Here is a 21161-nt window from a genome sequence, read left to right as displayed (position 1 = left end):
TGGAACAAGAGAGGGAGAGTGACAGGGGAGCAAAGGCAAAAAAAGATCAGGGCAGCTCACTAACCTTGAAACTCAGATGCTTGCTTCATGCTGATGGGGGATTTGGCTCTCTGCAGCTGAAAGAGAGAGGAAGGGAAGACACCAGACAGAGGACACAAATCAAACAGGGCCCTAGACACGTGTCAGCACAGTAAGAGAAAAATACAACAAACCGCCTGATCCCCAGCTGCCTGCCTTTGGCGCATACATTTGCCGCCAGTCTCCTGCAGTTGGGACAAGATGTGGCCTCTCCCCCAAGGTCCGGATCAGCCAACTGCTGCTCCAAAGGAGCCCCTGCCCAGAGCACTAAGATACTGAGGCACAGGGGCCCTGTATGCCAAGATGACAAATGTGCAGGGGACCTATGTGAGAGGCTGGGCTCCAGAGAAGCTACCTGCCACCCGTGTGCTACCCTCCCCCGTTAGCACATAGAAGCAGGAGTAATTAGGCTCCGACGAGGTGGTCCTACCCACGAAATATTCATCTGCCCATTCACCTACTACGCACTCACTTATCATCGCATCATCGACACATGCATGGAAATATCCATTTATTCATCCATGTATTCATCATCCATCTGTCCATTCATATCCATCCATCTACTCATTCACCCACCACCATTCTGTGTAACTGTTTATCTACCCATTAATTTACTGTCTACCTATCTATCAATGAGCTATCAGTTCACGAAACCATCCATCCATCCATCCATCCATCTGTTATCCAACATGTATTCATCCATTCATCTTTGTAACCATCTATCATCCATTCTCTTTAATCCATCTATATACCATCAATCATCCATCCATGTAACAATCTACCCATCCATCCACACATCCATCCATCATCCATCCATCCACACATCCATCCATCCATCATCCATTCTCCACCTATCCATCCATCCATCTATTGTCCATCTGTGTAATGATTCATCCATTCACACATCCACCCATTACCCATTTACCCACCGAGCAACCCAACTGCCTACCCATCAGTCTACCATCTCTGTAGATCCATGTAATCATTCACCCGCCAGTCTGTCCGTCCACCCACCCACTCATCCATCAGCCCATCATCCATTTTGTAACCATTCATCCATCTACCCAGTCCTCCATCATCCATCATCCTATCCATCCATGTTATCACTAATCCATCCACTCATCCTCTCACTCATCCATCCCTTCATCTTCCTACCTACCCAACCAATGCGTTTATCCATTGATGTAACAACTCCTCCCATTTACCCACCCACTGACTCATGAACTCCCTTAGAACCAGCTGTATGCTACAGATCTCTCCCTGGGCACCAACCAAAGTGACAGAGTCTCTGCTGCGATGCCAGCTCTCAACATGGGGCCTAGGAAAGAAGACTCTGAAGACAATTCTCTCAGACACATTTCTAAACAAATGAACACCCATAAGCAGGCATGATTTCTGTCCAGGCCTATAACAAGTCAAGTCACAGCCAAGCAGAGCCAAGTGCTTCCACCCTTCAACCTGCTTGGGGCTCCCATGCCACCATCTGCCTCCCACCCCTGCCCCTGGGTACCTGGATGCCCTTTAGGTTCATCCGGCGCCGGGGAGGGTGGTAGGGCAGGAAGTACTTGTTGTCTTCAGGAGACTCTTCTGAGGTTGAAGAATCATCAGCTTCTTGACCATTGGTCCTGGGGCTGGTGTCTCCAAGGTTCTGTGAAATGATGGTGGCTGGAAGGTGCCTAGGCAGACTCTGGACGCAAGGGATGAGGAACATGAGGGAAAAGCTGGCAGTAGGCATAAGGTAGATTGGCTCATGGTACCATTTTTCTCCTTGGGTACCCAAGCTTGACACTCTGTCTGATCTATTCTCTTCTGACTCCCTGAATATCCACCTGGATGTCATGGCTTGTCAGCACACCTTGACCTGGGTCTGTGCCTCCTTTCGATCTCTCCTGCTTCCCAGTCTAACGGATAATGGGGACCGTCACTTGCTGGCCACCTGCTGGCCCCGTCTGCCTCTTGGTCTTGGCTCTTGCTGTCTCCAGGGTGAGACTGCCACCTGTGCTGCTCCTTGCCCAGTATGGGTGGGGGAACTCTAGATTCATGAAGACAACTAGCGGTTACTCACTGGGCAGTCCTGTGTCTAGTGGTGGGCTCACTGTAGAGGAACCTGGGTGAGGTGCAGGCAAATTACAAACTGTCATGCTTACAGGATGAAATCTTAGCCAAGGGGGCTCCTGAATTCCACTGTGGGGGCCAGAAAGGGAGCGTGTTGGCAAGATTGGAAGCTAAGTGGCCCATGTGGCCAGAAGAGGCAGGCTAAAGGCCCCCTCCCAGGTGGTACCTGTGGTCTCCAGAAGTCCCCAAGTATGGAGTATTTCGAGACCCCTAAAAGGAAAGGCTCCTTCATGGGTTTTATGATGCCCTTGAACTTGAAATATATGACACAGTTCAAACACTGTGGCTTTGCCTGTTGTCAGCTGCTGGTTCTGTATTCCCTTTCTTTAAAGATGAGAATGTAACTGCACGGCACTTTCCATCAGGGTGCTTCTTTTGTTCTCTCTCTCTCTCTCTCTCTCTCTCTCTCTCTCTCTCTCTCTCTCTCTCTCTCTGTCTCTCTGTGTATGTGTGTGCACATGTGCGTGCACATGCATGTGCTTATGTGTGTAATATCTGTGCATGTGTATAAGGTGCGAGTGCCTAAGTATGTGGAGGTTGGAGGACAAACTTTAAGGTCATTACTCACTTGCTATTACCTTTTGTTTTTGAGACAATCTCCCACCCCCTAACTTGGGCCTCATCCAATAGTACAGACTGGCTGGGCATAAAGCCCCAGGGATCTGCGTGTCTCCATATCTCTGGCACTGAAATTATATGCAAGTTCCACCATGTTTGACCTTTAAAAAAATGCATATTCTGGGGATTGAACTCAGTTCCTTATGCTGGTCTGGTAGGTATTTTACCCGTCGCGCCATCTTCCCAGCTTGTGCTGTGGTATTTTATATGAGACTTCAAGCCTCTGCTCAGGACAGAGTCTGGAGACCCTCAGCTACAGCAATTGCGTGTCACACAAAGAGATGGCAACGTGTTCCTTCACTTCTACGTGTCACGGGGGGCTCCTGGGAGACACAGTCTGTACCTTCCTCCCTGTCTGCTAATGAATGTTCACCCACGGGCACCAGTGACTTTAACAAGAACAGGGTATCTTAATCCTGATGACCTTCCACATTATGAGAGAGTGCCAAGGGAAGGCTCACTGCTGGCTGTGACCCATGGAGAGGCACAGAAAGTTAGAGAGGTGAGCTGAGTCACTCAGCCAGGCGGAGGCCAGCCTGGAATGTCACTGAAATTTCTAATTTTGAGGAAGCTAGTTTTGTCCTTCCTGGGACCCTGTGAGTCCCAGAGATGGAACTAAAGTCATCAGGCTTGGTGGTAAGCGCTTTCATCCTGTGTGTGCACAAGACACACACACACACACACACACACAGACACAGACACAGACACGGACACACAGATACACACACACACAGACACACACACACAGACACACACACACACAGACACACACACACACAGACACACACACACAGGCACACACACACACAGGCACACACACACAGGCACACACACACACAGGCACACACACACACAGGCACACACACACACACACACACACAGACATAGACACACACACACAGACACACACACACAGACACAGACACACACAGGCACACACACACAGAAACACACACACACAGGCACACACACACACACACTGGTTAGGGATTGTAGGGGACACGATGGTGACGGTGTGAGATGGGGTTGCTCTGGCCATCAGCGGGATCAGGAGGACACCTGACTGTGGGTCTGGGGACATGGCTGGCTAAGTCTACCTGGTCAAGGCTGCCGCTGTCTTTGGACAGGCGCCGGAGCTTGCTCTCCAGGTTGACAATGCAGGCTTCCCGCCGCACCATCTCAATTCGCATCTCATCGTTCTTCTCCTCCAGCTCACGGATCTGCTTCCGGTACTTGTCCTTCTCAATTAAGCACTGGGAGTACTGAGTCTGCGCCTCATCTCTGGAGTGGAAGGCCTGCCAAGGAAGGGCTATGTGTACACCCAAGGCAAACTAAAGTGTGGCCAGAGCTGTGCATCAACTCTAGTTTAGGCGTTGGCCAAGGGACCCACTGTGCATTACTCTTTCTTTCCCCAGGGGTACTGTAGATTGAACCCAGGGCCTTGTGTATACTAGGTGTGTGTCTGACCACTGAGCCACACCCCAGCCCCTCACTGGGAGATTCTAGGCAGGTGCTCTACCACTGAGCCACACCCCAGCCCCTCACTGGGAGATTCTAGGCAGGGGCTCTACCACTGAGCCACACCCCAGCCCCTCACTGGGGGATTCTAGGCAGGTACTCTACCACTGAGCCACACCCCAGTCCCTCACTGGAGGATTCTAGGCAGGGGCTCTACCACTGAGCCACACCCCAGCCCCTCACTGGGGGATTCTAGGCAGAGGCTCTACCACTGAGCCACACCCCAGCCCCTCACTGGGGGATTCTAGGCAGGTGCTCTACCACTGAGCCACACCCCAGTCCCTCACTGGAGGATTCTAGGCAGGGGCTCTACCACTGAGCCACACCCCAGCCCCTCACTGGGGGATTCTAGGCAGGTGCTCTACCACTGAGCCACACCCCAGCCCCTCACTGGGGGATTCTAGGCAGGTGCTCTACCACTGAGCCACACCCCAGTCCCTCACTGGAGGATTCTAGGCAGGGGCTCTACCACTGAGCCACACCCCAGCCCCTCACTGGGGGATTCTAGGCAGGTGCTCTACCACTGAGCCACACCCCAGCCCCTCACTGGGGGATTCTAGGCAGGGGCTCTACCACTGAGCCACATCCCAGCCCCTCACTGGGGGATTCTAGGCAGGGGCTCTACCACTGAGCCATACCCCAGTCCCTCACTGGGGGATTCTAGGCAGGTGCTCTACCACTGAGCCACACCCCAGCCCCTCACTGGGGGATTCTAGGGAGGTGCTCTACCACTGAGCCACACCCCAGGCCCTCACTGGGGGATTCTAGGCAGGTGCTCTACCACTGAGCCACACCCCAGCCCCTCACTGGGGGATTGTAGGCAGGTGCTCTACCACTGAGCCACACCCCAGCCCCTCACTGGGGGATTCTAGATACACATTCCACTGTTAAGCCCCAATCCCCAGCCATGTCCTTGCTTTTTATTCTGAGACAAGGTGTCACTAAGCTGTCCATTCTTGTAGCCCCATCAGGCCTTGAGCTTATGATCTTTTTGTTTCTGTCTCCTAAATGCCAAGATGGCAAGCCTGTCCTAGCACACCCAGCTTGTCCCTGAAGCTTGAGCATTCTAATCTCTCCCTTCTGCATGCTGCATTCCTAGAGCAGTATAACCTGTCCTTCTGTACCATGCTAGTGTGGAAGCTATTTTATTTAACATGAGGACAATGAGCCTTCATGCGGACATCTTGTCTTGGGTATGTGGTTTATTAGTGGCAGGACTGGAATTTAACTTCCTCATTTCACTAAAGAGATCAGCTAAGCCCCGTGCTCTGTTATGGGAGGCACTGGGGTGCAGCTCAGGCCTCCATGGTCCCCTAAGGCCCAGGGTGTACCTGGTCGCGCTCTCGCTCCACCTCCTCCAGTTGCAGCATCACTGTGTTCATGCGGTGCTTGTACATTTCACAGTCCTTCCCCAGGGTCGAGCACTTAAGTTCCAGATCTTCCTTCTCCTCCAGGTACTGCAGAGAGAGAGAGAGAGAGAGAGAGTAGTGAGCCATCAATACATTAAGGATAGTGGTGGGGCTGGAGGGACGGTTCAGAGGTTAAGGGTGTTGACTGCTGCTCTTCCTGAGGTCCTGATTTCAATCCCCAGCAACCACATGATGGCTCACAACCATCTACAATGTGATCTGGTGCCCTCTTCTGGTAAGAAGGTGTACATGCAGGCAGAGCTCTGTATACATAATAATAAGTAAATAAATCTTTAAACAAAGAATAGTGGCTGTGTGTGTGTGTGTGTGTGTGTGTGTGTGTGTGTGTGTGTGTCTTTCTGTCTGTCTGTCTGTCTGTCTTGGTGCACACATGCAAATGAATGCCCGTGGCTGGAGGCCAACATTAAGTATTTTTCTCCTTCACGCTCCTTGATTTTCTTGAGACAGGGTCCCTCACTGAACTTAGAGCTCACTGATAGGGTAAAGCGGGCTGGTCAGCTAGCCCTAAGCATCCTCCAGTCTCTACCTCCCAAGCACTAGGATAACAGGTGTGTGCTACCGTGCCTGGCTTTCAAAATGGGTACCAGGAATCTAAATCCTTATGCTTGCACTTTACAGTCCGGGCCATTTCCTCGGTCCAGTGGCTGTTTGCTTAGGGGCTACAGCTGAGGATCCCCTCCCAGACTTGGTGTGTTAAGTTGGTCTTGATCGCCAGGTGTCTGATCAACAGGGACTTTAGGAGGAGCCTGGCCCCAATTCCCAGTGGATTGTCGAGGGATGGACCACGGAGACACATCTCCGGTGGCTGCTTGGCATCGCAAAGGGAAGACTACACACTAACATACATCATGTACAAGCCACAGAGGGACTGGATATGCTGGGATGTACATATAAGCAATCGGATTAGGGCATGACATCAGGAATTTACGTCTGCACGCATCCATGCGCTCTGCTGGGAAGAGGGCTCGCTGAGGCCCTGATCCCTGGAGTCGATGGTGCTCCTACCTGATCCCTGGAGTCGATGGTGCTCCTACCTTGTCCCGCAGCTCCTCTGCCTGGCGGACTTCCTCTTGTAAGTTGTAGATTTTGTTGACCAGTTCCTGCCGATCCTCTAGCGCCTCCTTCCGGTCATGCTCCAGGATGTCCAAGATGGCCTTGTCTGAGTCAGGGAGGCTGCGCTTGCCAGCCTGGGTGGAGTTGGGGGTGGGGAGACAGAGTTGAATACAGAAGGAGGGAGACAAAAGAGCTAGCCCCGGACACCTCCAAAACTGCAGAAGGTTTCGTGGCAGAGAAACAGATGCACCAGGGGATTTGTCTTGGGTCTTTCCTCAGCTTAGTATCGTTTCAGTTTATTTCCTGGAAAGAAGAGGGGTACCCCGGGCCCACTGTTCTGTCCCAGCTCTTACTGCAGCCCAGAGAAGCATCTGTGACACCTCGAGTCACGTCAGAGGGGACAAGAAAGGATATACCTCCACATTCCGGCTATCCCCGGACACATTGGCCACCCAGATCCTGCTAATCTAGGACCTAGCTTATGCTCCAAGAGTCTTGAGCCCCAGTTAATCATGGGGGATCATTCTGGAAGGATGGAGATGTGTTTTCTTTCCTTGCAGATATGTTTTAGAACATTAACCACTTGGTAAGCATTAACTCTCGTTCTGAAGCCATGCATTTCTGAGGTGATAAGTGTGGGAGGTGCTTGAGGTTGGAGCATTGGGAACCACGTTCAGTAGAGTGTTTTGGGATCTTTAAGGTTTCCTGAATGTTCTTCTCTCCCAGAGCCGGGGCATTGGTTTCCATGTGGATGGTGATTCTCATTGGTCAGTTTTTTCTATCATAAGTATTATCACCTATAATAAGGGCTGAAGGTGGAGTTCAGTGATAGAGACTTTGCCTAGAATATTCAAGGCATGGCCATGAGTTCATGGGGGATTGAAGGACATCTGAGTTTTGGATATCTGAGTCAGGGGAATCTACTACTGAGCCACACCCTAATCCCCTCACTGGGGGAGTCTAGGCAGGTGCTCTACCACTGAGCCACACCCCAGCCCCTCACTGGAGGAGTCTAGGCAGCTGCTCTACCACTGAGCCACAACCCAGCCCCTCACTGGAGGAGTCTAGGCAGCTGCTCTACCACTGAGCCACATCCCAGCCCCTCACTGGGGGATTCTAGGCAGGTGCTCTACCACTGCACCATACCCCAGCTCCTCACTGGGGGATTCTAGGCAGCTGCTCTACCACTGAGCCACACCCCAGCCCCTCACTGGGGGAGTCTAGGCAGCTGCTCTACCACTGAGCCACACCCCAGCCCCTCACTGGGGGATTCTAGGCAGGTGCTCTACCACTGAGCCACACATCCAGCTCCACACTGGAGGATTCCAGGCAGGGGTTGTACAAGTGGGCCACACTCCAGCCCCTCATTAGGGGATCCTAGGCAGGTGCTCTACCACTGAGCTATATTGTCACCCCTCTTTAAAATTTCAAAAATTTAGACAACACCTCACTAAGTTGCCCTGGTTGCCCCTGACTACATTCTGTTATCGTAGGGAGGCCTCAACCTTGTAATCTTCTAGCCTCAGCATCCCAAGTAGCTAGGATGACAGACCTGCACCAGCCCCCCCCTCCCCATGCCCCCCCCCCAAAAGTCATCCTCTGCTATGAGGGCTTGCGGTCACTTCTACTTTACACTTGGAGGTTGAGCAGTGCTAAAGCTGGTGCCCATTGCCTGTGACCCTCTAGCAAGTAAGCTGGGACTTGGTGTTCATCCCCGCGGGTGCACTTGCCGTCCCCTGGCCATCCCTCACCTACGGAAGGCTGGCGCTTCTCACCTGGATGATGGACTGCAGCTCCTGGATCTTGGTCTTCAGCATCTCATTCTCCCGCTCCAGTTCCAGGACCTGCTCCTTCCTGGGCCGGTTCTCAATGTCATTCTTGAGCTTCAGGGACTGGTTTCTCTCCAGCTTACATTCCTCCTCCATCTTGTTCAATCTGTGCTTGAGTTGGTCGATCTGAAAACACCCACATCAGCAGAGGGCTGAGGACGGCTGGCAGGAAGTGTGGGGAAGGGGCTGAGGAGCTGGCTTGGCTGGCAAAATGCTCGTAGGCACGGCCGGTGTGTGCCCAAAATCCGAGTGCTGGGAAAGTAGAGACTGGCTGATCCCTGGGGCTCACTGGCCAGACTATCCTGTTAGGTGAGTTGCAGGCCAGTGAGAGACCCTGCCTGAGAAAAGATGGCTGAAGTTGTCTTGTGGTCCCCACACTCACGCAACCACATTTGCATGTACATCCCCTACTATCTAAACATCTCTCCATCCATCCATCCATCCATCCATCTGTCCATCTGTCCACCTGCCCATCTGTCCGTCCATCCGTCTGTCCGTCCATCCATCCATCTGTCTATCCATCCAACCATCCATCTGTCTGTCTGTCCATCTGTCTACCAGTCTATCATCCATCTATTGTATCATAATTCAGAATAAAGATCTACTAAAGAAATGTCAGGCTGGAGAGATGGCTCAGAGGTTAAGGGCACTGGCTGCTCTTCCGAAGGTCCTGAGTTCAATTTCCAGCAACCACATGGTGGCTCACAACCACCTATAATGAGATATGGTGCCCTCTTCTGGCGGGCAGGCTCACATGCAGGCACAACATTGCATATATAATAAATCAATAAATCTTAAAAAAAGAAAGAAAGAAAGAAAGAAAGAAAGAAAGAAAGAAATGTCTAAGTCTCTGCTACAGGCTGGCGTGTTCAACTCCTCAGTACAGCCCAGAGGCCCCTTCTTCTTGAACCTTATAAGTCAGTTGCTATTCACCATCTTTGAAGTTCAGCCCAAGAAAGTGGATTCAGGGTGTGTCCAGACTGCCAGTCCCACACAGGTGTGAGACTTACTCTGCTTAAGATTTATGATGTTGGGGGCTGGAAAGATGGCTCAGAGGCTAAGAGCACTGCCTGCTCTTCCAAAGGTCTCGAGTTCAATTCCCAGCAACCACATGGTGACTCGCTGCCATCTGTAATGAGATCTGGTGCCTTCTTGCAGTGGGCAGGCATACATGCAGACAGAATACTATTTAAATAATAAATATTTAAAAAGATTTATGGTGTTAACTGAGCAATCTTAGGGCACTGATACCATTCCCTTTATCATGTACAAACAAACAAACAAAACAAAACAACAAAACCAAGTGAACAAACAACCCATAAACATGGAGGCTATAGCCAATAAGGCCATGAAGTCAGAAGTAAAAATCTGAACTCTGAAAGATAGAACTTCCTTTAAAAAAATGTGAGTGTTTTGTCTGTGTGTGTGTCTGCACCACATACGTGCCGGGTGCTCACGAAGGCCAGAAGAGGGCATCAGATACTCTGGAACTGGGGTCACAGATGGTCATGAGCTGCCATGTGGGTGCTGGAAACTGAACCTGGGTCCTCTGAAAGAGTACCAAGTGCGCTTAACCACTGAACCTTCTCTCCAGCCCTCCCTCATTTCTGAGGCGAGGTCTAGTGGTGTAACCCAGACAGGCCTCAGATTTGTTACATAGCCAAAGCTGGGCTTGAACTTGTGATTCGCCTGCACCCTCTGTGCCTGGCTTCATGTTTTTAACCGAGATGAAGGCTCAAGGCACAGGAATTCCCACAGCCTGCGTACTGACTGGTCTACTTCATTAAATGGTACGCGACCTGGGCAGAGCTCAGGTTATTTATCCCCACGTCCCCCTGCAGTGCTTAGCGTAGTGTCTTACTCATGGCAGGTGCTTAATAAATATCCTGAGAGTCTGCTTTCCACCCTGCGGCCAGAGCAAGCTTCCCGAGAGATAAATCAGCTGTCACTCCCCCCCAGCTCGCGGTCTGTCAATGGCTTCCCGTCACTGGGAGAGTAAATCCCGGTGCTCTCACCATGGCCATGTGATCTGGACCACAACACATCTCCCTCCTCCTGTTGTGCCATTTGCTCATTTGGCTCCAGGGCTCCCTGTTTCTCCAGCTACTTAAGAAGACAGAAAGAGCCAAGAGGTCCCCTACTTGTTTCTTGTTTGTTTTGTTTTACATTTCTATCCCTGGCTTGCACGCCTCATTTTTCTTGCTCTCTTATTTCTGTTTATTAAATATTTATCTATTTATAAATAATGGTATTATATTAAATCTATTAAAATAGTTACTAGCATGCACTAATTATACATATTTTCACGCATGTATACCTTTTCTCAATTCTTTATCATATTCAGCCTATTAACCCCTCCTACTCTTGTATATTTTATTTCTTTTCCCAGTTCCACGCCACCCCCTTTTGGGGGGCCAGTGAATTTCATTAGGGTTGCTTTATAGGGGCAAAGGTGAAGGGTTATTGACAGGAATTCGAACACCTTACCACTGGCTACACTGCTGAAGAAAATGGCTCCCCCTCCCTTAGTAACCATGAACTGTTATCGATCCTTGGAGAGGACTGGGGGCACAGAGGCCCTTCCCCCCCTCCCATGGCCCTTCCCCCCTCCCATGGCAAGATGCCGATGGGCCCAGTCTTGTGCATCTGCTGGGAGTGCAATGCCAGGTAAAGTCCGAAAGACAGCATTTCCCAGTACCCCGCCCCTTCCTCTGCTCTTCCTCGGTTCAGTCCCATTTCCCATGATGCCCTCCGTGCCTCTGGGGAGGCAATAAACAACATCCGCCCCTCTCTCCTCATTCTTTTTTAATTTTTTATTTTTTTCTCTCCTCATTCTTCATCTTTTTTGTTTTTTTTTTTTTTTTTAACTTTTAGACAGGGCCGCGCTCTTTTGTTACGTAGCATGGGCTGAGCTGGCATGGAAATGTGCGATCCTCCCGCCTCAGCTTCCTGCGCACTAGGACTACAGGTGTGACCGCCCGTGCATGGCTTCCTCTCCTATTCTTGATGCACCTCAGATAATCAAGTGGATTATCCTGGAGTTCCGTGGGGGCATCTTAGTCTTCAGGTCTATACACCTGGAACACAGCTAGGAATATGGCGGTCATCAACAAACCAAAGGAAAAATAAGGACACTGGTGGCACAGGGCCTGTAGCCCCAGAATTTATGAGGCTGAGGCAGGAGGATTGTGGGTTCAAGGACAGCCTGGGCTATACAGTAAAACCCTGTCTCAGAAAAACAACAACAAACAGATAAACAAAAATGGAAACGAAGCAAACATTTCTTTTTTTACAGTTAGGTAAATTCATTACACAGGCCAGTCGTTTGGCTGGTGGCTGCGCCTTGCTAAACATATCGCTTATCTGATGTGCCGGAAATTACGAGTACAGGTTCTCAGCAGTTTACGCCTATCCTATCCTTTTTTCCATTAAGTTTTGTGAGCATCATGTCACGGGGCCCTGTGTCTCCCACGTTCCCCCCACACCTTCGGTCCTGAGTCGCCAATGTCGGCTCAGGGTTGGTGTGCACGTGTCTATACGTGTGCAGAGTGGATTGAGGCCCCCTACCTTCCTGTGAGCCTTTATGCATGAGGCTACACATGTGCCGGGTGGGCCCATCACCCTCTGCCCAGGACGCATATGTCTGTCTGCACATGCGCAGAGTGCATCTAGGTGGATAACCCCAGCCTTACGGTGCATGGCGGCTCTGGAGTACTCTGCAGAGGCCTGCGCTTTCCACCCTCCGTCTCCACTCATTTATCTGGGGCACAAAGTTGAAGGAGGGCTGTGTGGCATATCTGCATGTGCCCCTCTAGGGGTCCTGAGCCCTCAAGACATTTCTTTCCCCTTCCCCCAGTTCAGCCAGAGCCCCGGCATGCCCACCTCGAGTTGGAGGTCGCGGCTCCTCATCACCGCCATATTCTTCTCCTCGCTGAGCTGGGCGTAGCGCATGGCTAAGTTGTAGTTGTCGTCCTTAACCTTGACCAGCTCATCGTTGTGGCTGTCCCGCTCCTCCTTCATCTTGTAGTACCGCTCCTGGAAGGTCAGCAGCTCCATCCGTATCAGGGTCAGCTGCTTCTTCTCATCCTCCAGCTGCCGGGACTTGGCCAGCAGCTCACAGCGCTGAAGGTCCTTGGCTTTCACCTGCTGCTGGAGTTTGATGACTTCATTCATCAGGAAGTGCGTGAGGCCCTCATGGCCCTCCTCCACTGTGGAGAGGGGGTACCCAGTCAGACCTGAGGCGTTGCGGGGTGGGGTGGGCGGGGGCGGCGGCATTTATCCACTCATACACTCACTGGGATATTGCCGAGCCGAGCAGACAGGAGCTAGAGACGCCTAGGAGGCAGACCTCTGGACATGCCTGGGAGGAATCACCTACATGAGGTCAACTGAGGTGGGAAGACACCATTCTCTAGGCTGCGGAACTGGGCTGAATGAAAAGGAGAAAGCACACCCATCTCTCTCTCTCTCTCTGCTTCCTGACTGTGGATGCAACATGATCGGCTTCCTCTCGCTCCTACCATCTTGCCCTCCCGACTCTGATGATCCTGGATCCTCAAAAAAAGAAACCCTTCCGTAATTCCTTAACCACGGGAATGAAAACAGCACCAAATACACTCACTGGCATTTTATTTGTTTATTTATTGCATTGCTGTGGCTCCCCCTCACACTACTTCACAACATTTTGGAGTTGTCCAGGCTGGCCTTCACCTGGAATTTGCCTAGCTCAACCTGCCAAGTCTCTGGGATCATGAGCATGTACTACCAGGCCTGAATAACAGAATTCACCAAGCACGTAGTTCCTGCCAGGCGCTAGGGGTTCAGGGTGAGCCAAACAGGCCTTCGTTGTAGTAGACCTTACCGTATAGCAAGAAAGACAGATTAAAAAAAAAAATCAAATGGTGACAACAACATAGTTAGACTGTGAGGATTCCACACAGCATAGGCGGGAGGGTCATGAGTGTGCAGGGGCAGGGGCTGAATTTTGGAGGGGCAGGTTAGCAATTTTGGAAGGAGAGGGAGGGGAGGGAGGAGGGAGGGAAGGAGGGAGGGAGGGGAGAGAGCAGAGAAAAACTGGAGCGGGCAATATGTGGTCACGTTAAAGACCAGTGTCTTGGGTCTAAGGCGAGAAAGTGACCCGTGAAGAACTGAGTGAACGGTTCAGCAGGTCTCAGTTGAATAAAGGGATTTTGGGGTCTGGACACCAGATAGGGTAAACTGAGCGAAGAACTCTTAGGAAGGAAGATTCTGAGGGTAGAATAAGGGGTGATTAGTGAGTACCCCGTTCTCTTAGCCCTTGCTTCAGTTTGCCCCCCTCACCTATCTTGTGTTGTCAGTTAAAGTAGGAGATGGGCAGATGAAGAAAAGTCCAGCATGTCACTATCCCTCAGACACACACACACACACACACACACACACACACACACACAGACACACATGCATGCACACACATGCACACACATGCGCACACACAGACACGCATGCATGCACACACATGCGCACACACAGACACACATGCATGTACACACATGCATACACACAGACACATGCATGCACACACACGTGCATACACACACAGACACACATGCATGTACACACATGCATACACACAGACACATGCATGTACACGCACACACACACACACACACCTTCCTGCTAGATTTCCCTAGCCTTGGTAGCAAAGCCACTTACCCACAATAGTGGAGAATCTCCGGGTGGGCTCCTTTCCGGTCACCAGCTTGTAAAGTTCTGGGTAGTAAAATTCGAGGCTCTCCAGGAAGACCACATAGCCCCTTTGTCCCTTGGTGTGAAGGATGTCCAACAGTCGGCCTGGGGGAGAAGTTCAGTCCAACCATGAGAACATGTTTGATTGGATGCTAGACTCTGTGTCTTTTCCTAAACTTATAGCCCTTAACAGCTCTAAGAAGTCGGTCTTATATTCTTGTGTGTGTGTAGGTGTGTGTGTGTGTGTGTGTGTGTGTGTGTGTGTGTGTGTGTGTTTATGCACATGTATTTGCAGGAGTGGGTATGCATGTGTGTTAAGGTTTTCTTAGTTAAGGTTTCTATTGCTGCGATAAAACCCCATAAAAAAAAATCTCAAATTTTGAGTTTTTGTGCGCATGAGCGCGCGCGCACGCACGCGCATGTGTGTGTGTGTGCACATATTGTGTGAGTACTTATGTGCCATGGTGTATGTGTGCAGGTCAGAAGAAAACCTCAGGGTCATTCCTTTCCTTCCGCCTTACTTGAGACAGCATCTCTTGTTTGCCACTGAGGATGCTGGGCTGCTGGCCTGGTAGCTTCCAGAAATTCTCCATTATCCAGCTCCCATCCCCTTGAAGAAACCTGGTTCCCCTTCTCCCAGATATTACCAAGCACCAAAAACTCCTCAGCTAGGGTGGAGATTTCATGGGGAATTCACCAGACCCTCTCCTGCCCAGGCTCGCATTTGGGTTGGCTTTATCTTGTGCTGGTCTTGTGCCTGTCACAGCGACTATGAATTCTTGTGTGCAATGGCCCTGTCGTAGCTGACAGATGCTGTTTTCTCGTCCAGACACCCAGCACTCCTGGCTCTTAAATTCTTTCTGCTCCCTCTTTTTTGATGATCCTTGAGCCTCGTGGTGTGTGTGTGTGTGTGTGTGTGTGTGTGTGTGTGTGTGTGTGTGTGTGTGTTGTGTGTGTGTGTGTTTTATATCCCACTTAGACAATGGAGAGGCACAATCACTCTTCTAGACAACTTCCTGCTTGATACATGGCCATTTACTGACCGTGTGGCCAGTGAGCTGCAGCCTGTCTCACCTCCCCAGCGCTGGCATTAAAGCAGGACTCACCGCACTCAAAGTCTCATTCCCAGCTATAATAGCACGGAATCTGCACAATGCAAAACAAAGAGCCAGGCCCTCGGCGGCAGAGGCCTGTGAGTTTTACCAGTGTGTTAACAAACTGATAAAACCTGGATAGACGACACTATTGCCAGACAGAGACATAAACGAGCAGTTTCAGAGATCTTTCCAAACTACGAGGGCTGAGATGAACCAGGAAGGGTCTGGACACGAAGCTCAGGGGCAGAGCAACTGCCTTGCATGTACAAGGCCCAAGTACCACAAAACAAAAACAAAAACAAAAGCAAAAAACGAAAACCAAAAAACAAAAACCAAACCCCACAAAGCCAAACAAACAAACAAACAAACTACGAGGGCATCAGTGCTTCTGTGGTTGGAGAAGATCGTGAGGCCCTGGGGTAAAAATCGCCTGGCTCCCTGGGATTCAGTGCAGAAAGACAAATGTTTGCATGCTGTCGTTTGAACATGAAATGCCTTCCAAAGGCTTGAGTGTTTAAACACTTGCTCCTCAGCCTGGTGGCACGTTCTGGGAAGGCTGTGAAAGCTTTAGGAGGTGGAGTCTTGCAGGAGGAGGGCCTTGAGGCTGTACAGCCCAGCCCCATTTCCTGTTGTTTATGGTGCTTAGCTTCCCCTGTGTGCATGCGGTGTGAGCAGCCATAATGGACTGAGACACCTCAGACTGTGAGCCAAAAGCAAACCTTTCACTCCCTTAAGTTGCTTCTTGTCAGGTAATCTGTCACAGCAACGAGAAAGGCAGGTCATACATGTGGAAAGCTCGGAAAGTCATAGGAAAGGGGCGCGGATTTGTTCGTTGGGAGTCTTGCACATCCTGGAGGCATCTTTATGTGCAACCCCTTTTTGCAGTGTCTAGCGTCTGTTCCTAATTGCTGTAGTTTGGCTTCTTTTTGTCCTCCCAAAGGCTTGTGGGTTGGGACCTTGGCCCTTAATTCTAGAGAAGACACTTGGTGGTGGGACCTTTAAGAGATGGGGCCCAGTGGAGGATCCTAGAGTCATTCAGGGATGTGCTCACTGGTGTCCTGATGATGTCATCTTTTCCTCACCCACGTGCCCCTGCTGTCATATCACAAGAAGAAGAGGCCTTTTTGACAGAGATGAGTCGAAACTAAGCTAAACACACTTTTTTTTTCTTTATAAACTGTCCTGCCTCAGGGTTTTGCTATATCCACCAGTACAGGAACTAAGACAGTACTGACTTCTCTCCCTGTTTCTACTTCATGGCCTTTCTTTAAATATTCTCGCACATCACTTCCCTTGAGGTTCCTATCGCTCCACCGTTTCCCTAGGACAGAGAGGATCAATTTCATTGTACGTCAATCTTGACTGTTTAGTTTTAAGCTGCCTGGAGCACTGTGTTGAAAAGGATTCCAAAGTGGCATCCAAGCTCAGTGGGAAAGCATGCTGGGCCTAATTAAGGCTGGCTTCCACGGATGCAAGAGACGGTGGGAGCTTGCCGACTATTTGTCATGGGCTAGGCTGCAGGATGGGGACTTCAAACTCTTCCAGCTGTGATCCGCAGACAGAAAAACATTGTGTGTGGGTGACCCACAGAGGTGAGCACACAAATATGGGTACATGAAAAAGCACAATAAAGTTGAGCAAGTCTTCTGAACCAGTAGAAAGCCTGTGGAGTCTTTTTAGAACAGTATATAATACACGCTTTGTGGTGCTGGGGATCTAAAGCAGGGCCTTGTGCATATTAGACAAACACTCTACGGCTAAGCCACACCCCCGCCCCTCACTGGGGGATTCTAGGCAGGTGCTCTACCACTGAGCCACACCCCAGTCCCTCACTGGGGGATTCTAGGCAGGTGCTCTACCACTGAGCCACACCCCAGCCCCTCACTGGGGGATTGTAGGCAGGTGCTCTACCACTGAGCCACACCCCAGCCCCTCACTGGGGGATTGTAGGCAGGTGCTCTACCACTGAGCCATGCCCCAGCCCCTCTCTGGGAGATTCTAGGCAGGGGCTCTACCACATAGCTACACCTCTCAGCAAAATAGTATTTTAGAACATTACACACACCAGACGGCAAAGGAACCCCATTATCATAAAATGCAGCTCTCAAATATGAAACAAAATTGTGAGTTGATACTAAATGACTTTCTTTATTAATGTATTAAACAAGTTTCCTTGACAGGTCTAATAGCTGCTATAAGTTCTAGTTGGGATGAGTGAAAATAGCACACACAGGCACCTGCAGGGCTGTGATGTGATACAGACCTCCCTGTTGTGTTTCCTGTTGACAGAGTCACAGGTGTTACTAATCAGCAGGGCTCTCTGTCGCCTGCTGACATTCATAACGTAAAATGTCAGTGTGGGTTTGTAGGAGCAAAACATGCGCCCTCCCCTTCCAGCCCATTGATTCTGAGTTCCGCACACACAAAGCCTAGACAGGGCAGGGAGTGGTCTCCTGTGACGTCGTTCCCTCCACGTGTAAGATTGCAACCCGGAGAGAGGACCAGGGATGCTCAGGTGAGGAATTACCAAGACGTGGGGGCACCGTGAGGCTCAGGAGAGTCACAAGGCCCCTCCCAGAGGGTTCATAGTCAGTGATAATGGCTGGGGGGGGGGCTCTGGTGGGGGTAGGAGACTCTTTCGTGGAGATGCCTGCAAGTTGCACAAGGAGCTCCAGCGATGCAGCTTTTGAGGATCTGTCACCCGTGTTGGGGTGGGATGTCTGTGCTGAAGCTGCCCGAGTCACCTATGCTCCTGCGAGAGGGGACGCTCACTCACAGTATAAGGACCCCTTTACCCATGTAAGCAAAATCTCACCCACACTCCTGCTAGGGTCCCCCCCCCCCCGCCCGTGTTCCTCTAAGGAACCCTCCGCCTCCGTCCCTGTAAGCAGCGCTGCCATTCATGCTCACGTGACTCCTCACCCAAGCTTCTGTAAGTCACCTTACAAGCAACTCCTTAGCTCCCGAGATAGACTTGGGTGGAGCCTGGCTGGCGTGAGTAGAAGACATTCGCTCGGGCCCTCACTAGGAAAAGTCAACTAGCACCTCTGGGATCCCGGAGTAAAACCCCTCCTCCGGAGGAGCCCCCATCTTGATCCAGCTAAGCAGAGGCATGAGCATGACTCATTTCCCCTTCCCGCCAGCCGTTACCTGCCCGGTTGATCTTGGACGGCAGCATGGGCGCGTTGAGCACCTCATCTTCGTCTTGCTCGTCGATGACCTTGCACTGGCGCAGGTAGGGGGTGAGCTTGGCAGGGTTGATGTAGCGGCTCAGCATGTGCCGGTTGCACTCCACGTTGTCCCACAGGGCCTCCTCTTCGTCCTTCAGCGTCTCCATGTAGTCATCCATAGCGGGCCCTCCTCCTGTGAGGCGGCGCAAACACCAACAAGGTTAATAAAAAAAAGCCTCTGGGAAACGAGGCTATAAAATGCTCAGGAGTGAAGGCCGGGATATACCGCTAAACTGGGGGAAAAAAAGAGAAAAGTATAGCAGAGAAAAGTGCACAGGACATATTGCCTTTTATCTGAGCGAGAAAGTTATGGGGACATAAATATGAATATAAATTTTCTTACACACTAAACACAAAACAATAGAAAGATGAGCTGTAACATTTTTAAAAGACGGTTTACAGGGGGAGGGGGAAGTCCTCTTGCTGGGATATGCTTTCCCATGCAGGTTTAACTCACTAAAAACATATCTTTCTCCAAACAATATTTCTATAATACCATTTGCTTTCAAATCCCACACAAATGATACCATACTGTCTATATCCCTTTCAATGCTGATTTTTTTCCCCTCTGCTTTTTTTTTTTTTTTTTTTGAGATAGAGTTTCCTTGTGTAACAGAGCCCTGGCTGTCCCGTACTTGCTTTGTAGACCAGGCTGGCCTTGAACTCACAGAGATCTGCCGGCCTCTACCTTCTGAGTCCCTCAGGAACTCTTTTGAGGTTTACTTAGGTGGGTACATATATAATTAATTAGTTCATTATACACCATAAACTTGCTCGTTTTAATTCAGTGACAAAACTTTTGTTTATTACTTATGTATGCCTACATGAGTTTATGTACACCTTGTGTGTGTAGGCGCACGTGAAGGCCGGAAGAGGGGGTGAGATCTCCCTGAACCGGTTGTTGCAGGTCTTGTCAGTCGTCAATCTTGGTGCTCAGAACTGAACCTGGGTCCTATGAAACATCAGCAAGTGCCCTTAGGTGCTGAGTCATGTCGCCAGCATAACGGGCTTTTAAAAATGCTATGATGTTGATGTTGATCATTTATCATCATGGCCTAATATTTTTAGGATACTTTTGTCTCCTCTAAAAGAAATCTCATAGCTATTGGAGGTTACTCTTTTGACGAAAATATTTTGTTGGCTGGTTAGTTTTGTGTGTGTGTGTGTGTGTGTGTGTGTGTGTGTGTGTGTGTGTGTGTGTGCACGCGTGTGCACGCAGGGTGCACCTGTGTGCACTAATGGAAGCCAGAGAACATCAGGCATACTGATTGTCTCTACTCCTTTGAGCCGGGGTCTCTTCCTGAGCCTGGAACTAGGCTAGCATCCATCGAACCCCAGAGATCCTCCTGTCTCTGCCCCTATACCCGAGGGTTACAGACATGATTGTCCTGCCTGGCTTTTTACATGAGTGCCAGGATTTGAACTCAGGTCCTTATGCTTCTGCAGCAAGCTCTCTCCACTGAACCATTTCCCCAGGCCCCATTAGCAGTTATTTTTGATTTCCCGAGCGTCCTCACCTGCTGCCACAATCGGCTTTCTGTCTGTGGTTTTGCCTAGGCACAGACTCGAAATATGTGATCTTTTCTGGACAACTTTTTCCCCCCCTCACACTATCCTCAAAATCTGATCATTTTGAAGCAAGTATCAGTCATTTCTCCCTCCCTCTCTCCCTCCCTCTCTGGGCTGCCTCCTTTTCTTTGGCCCCTCTTTTCAAAACAGCTTTCTTTATTGGGCTATAAGTCATGGGCCATATGATTCATCTTTTTAATGTGCACAGCTCAATGGTTCACAAACTGTGTGTCTGTCACCACAATCAATTAAAAACATGTTCATTATTTCAAAAAAGAGAGCCAGCCATTCATTTCCCTCCAACACCTACCAGCTCCTGGCAACAGCTAATACGCTTTCTCTCTCCTCGGCTTCCCAGTTTCCTTTCCGTGGCTGTGATAAAATGGCCCGACAAGACAGCGGCACAGGGGATGAAGGGTTTATGTTAGCTCAGGATTCCAGCTCACCATCCATCATTGCGGGGAAGACAAAGCAGGGGGTTGAAGCAGCCGATTATAACGCTCTCACAGTCAAGAGCAGAGAGCGATGCTCGGCTCGGGTTCTCTACCCTAAGGCAGGTCAAAAGTCAAGCCTAGGGAAGGGCTCTTCCCACAACAGCCAATGTAATCTGAACACCTGGCCCGCAGGTCAAGCTTTACTAGACAGTTCTTGAGTAATTTGATGGGCAATGCTGCTCGGGACACACATGGACAGAATTTTGTGTGGACATGTTTTTTTTTTTTCTTCTCTCCATTTTACGGCAAGCTTCACTTTCTTTTTTTTTGAGACTTTTTTTTTAAATTCCCTTGAGTAGATACAGAAAACTGGACACCTTAAGATGTAAGGAATTTGCATGTTTAAAAAATACTTTGTGTATGTATGTATATATGTATGTATGTATGTATGTATGTATGTATGTAT

The 21161-nt window shown here is 50.1% G+C and overlaps 1 protein-coding gene across 3 annotated transcripts in view; it reads right to left on the bottom strand.

Moving 5' to 3' along the window:
• CARD11 (caspase recruitment domain family member 11) overlaps positions 1-21161 on the bottom strand; it is a 140884-nt gene that overhangs the window by 25675 nt on the left and 94048 nt on the right. For 2 of the 3 annotated variants that reach the window (XM_084763893.1, XM_084763894.1), the window contains exons 3-11: positions 18613-18825; positions 14333-14470; positions 12524-12849; positions 8588-8767; positions 6794-6946; positions 5661-5786; positions 3909-4106; positions 1589-1765; positions 65-116 (exon numbers count right to left, since the gene is read on the bottom strand). In XM_084763893.1, coding sequence (XP_084620019.1) covers positions 65-116; positions 1589-1765; positions 3909-4106; positions 5661-5786; positions 6794-6946; positions 8588-8767; positions 12524-12849; positions 14333-14470; positions 18613-18825 — 1563 coding nt within the window. Of the gene's footprint in view, positions 1-64; positions 117-1588; positions 1766-3908; positions 4107-5660; positions 5787-6793; positions 6947-8587; positions 8768-12208; positions 12277-12523; positions 12850-14332; positions 14471-18612; positions 18826-21161 lie in introns of those variants that run through there. The other variant, XM_084763895.1, reaches the window with a different exon arrangement.

The sequence above is a fragment of the Acomys minous genome (assembly GCF_964271855.1).
Source record: "Acomys minous genome assembly, chromosome: 16".
NCBI classification, from domain to species: domain Eukaryota; kingdom Metazoa; phylum Chordata; class Mammalia; order Rodentia; family Muridae; genus Acomys; species Acomys minous.
This window is presented reverse-complemented; position numbering and strand designations above follow the sequence as displayed.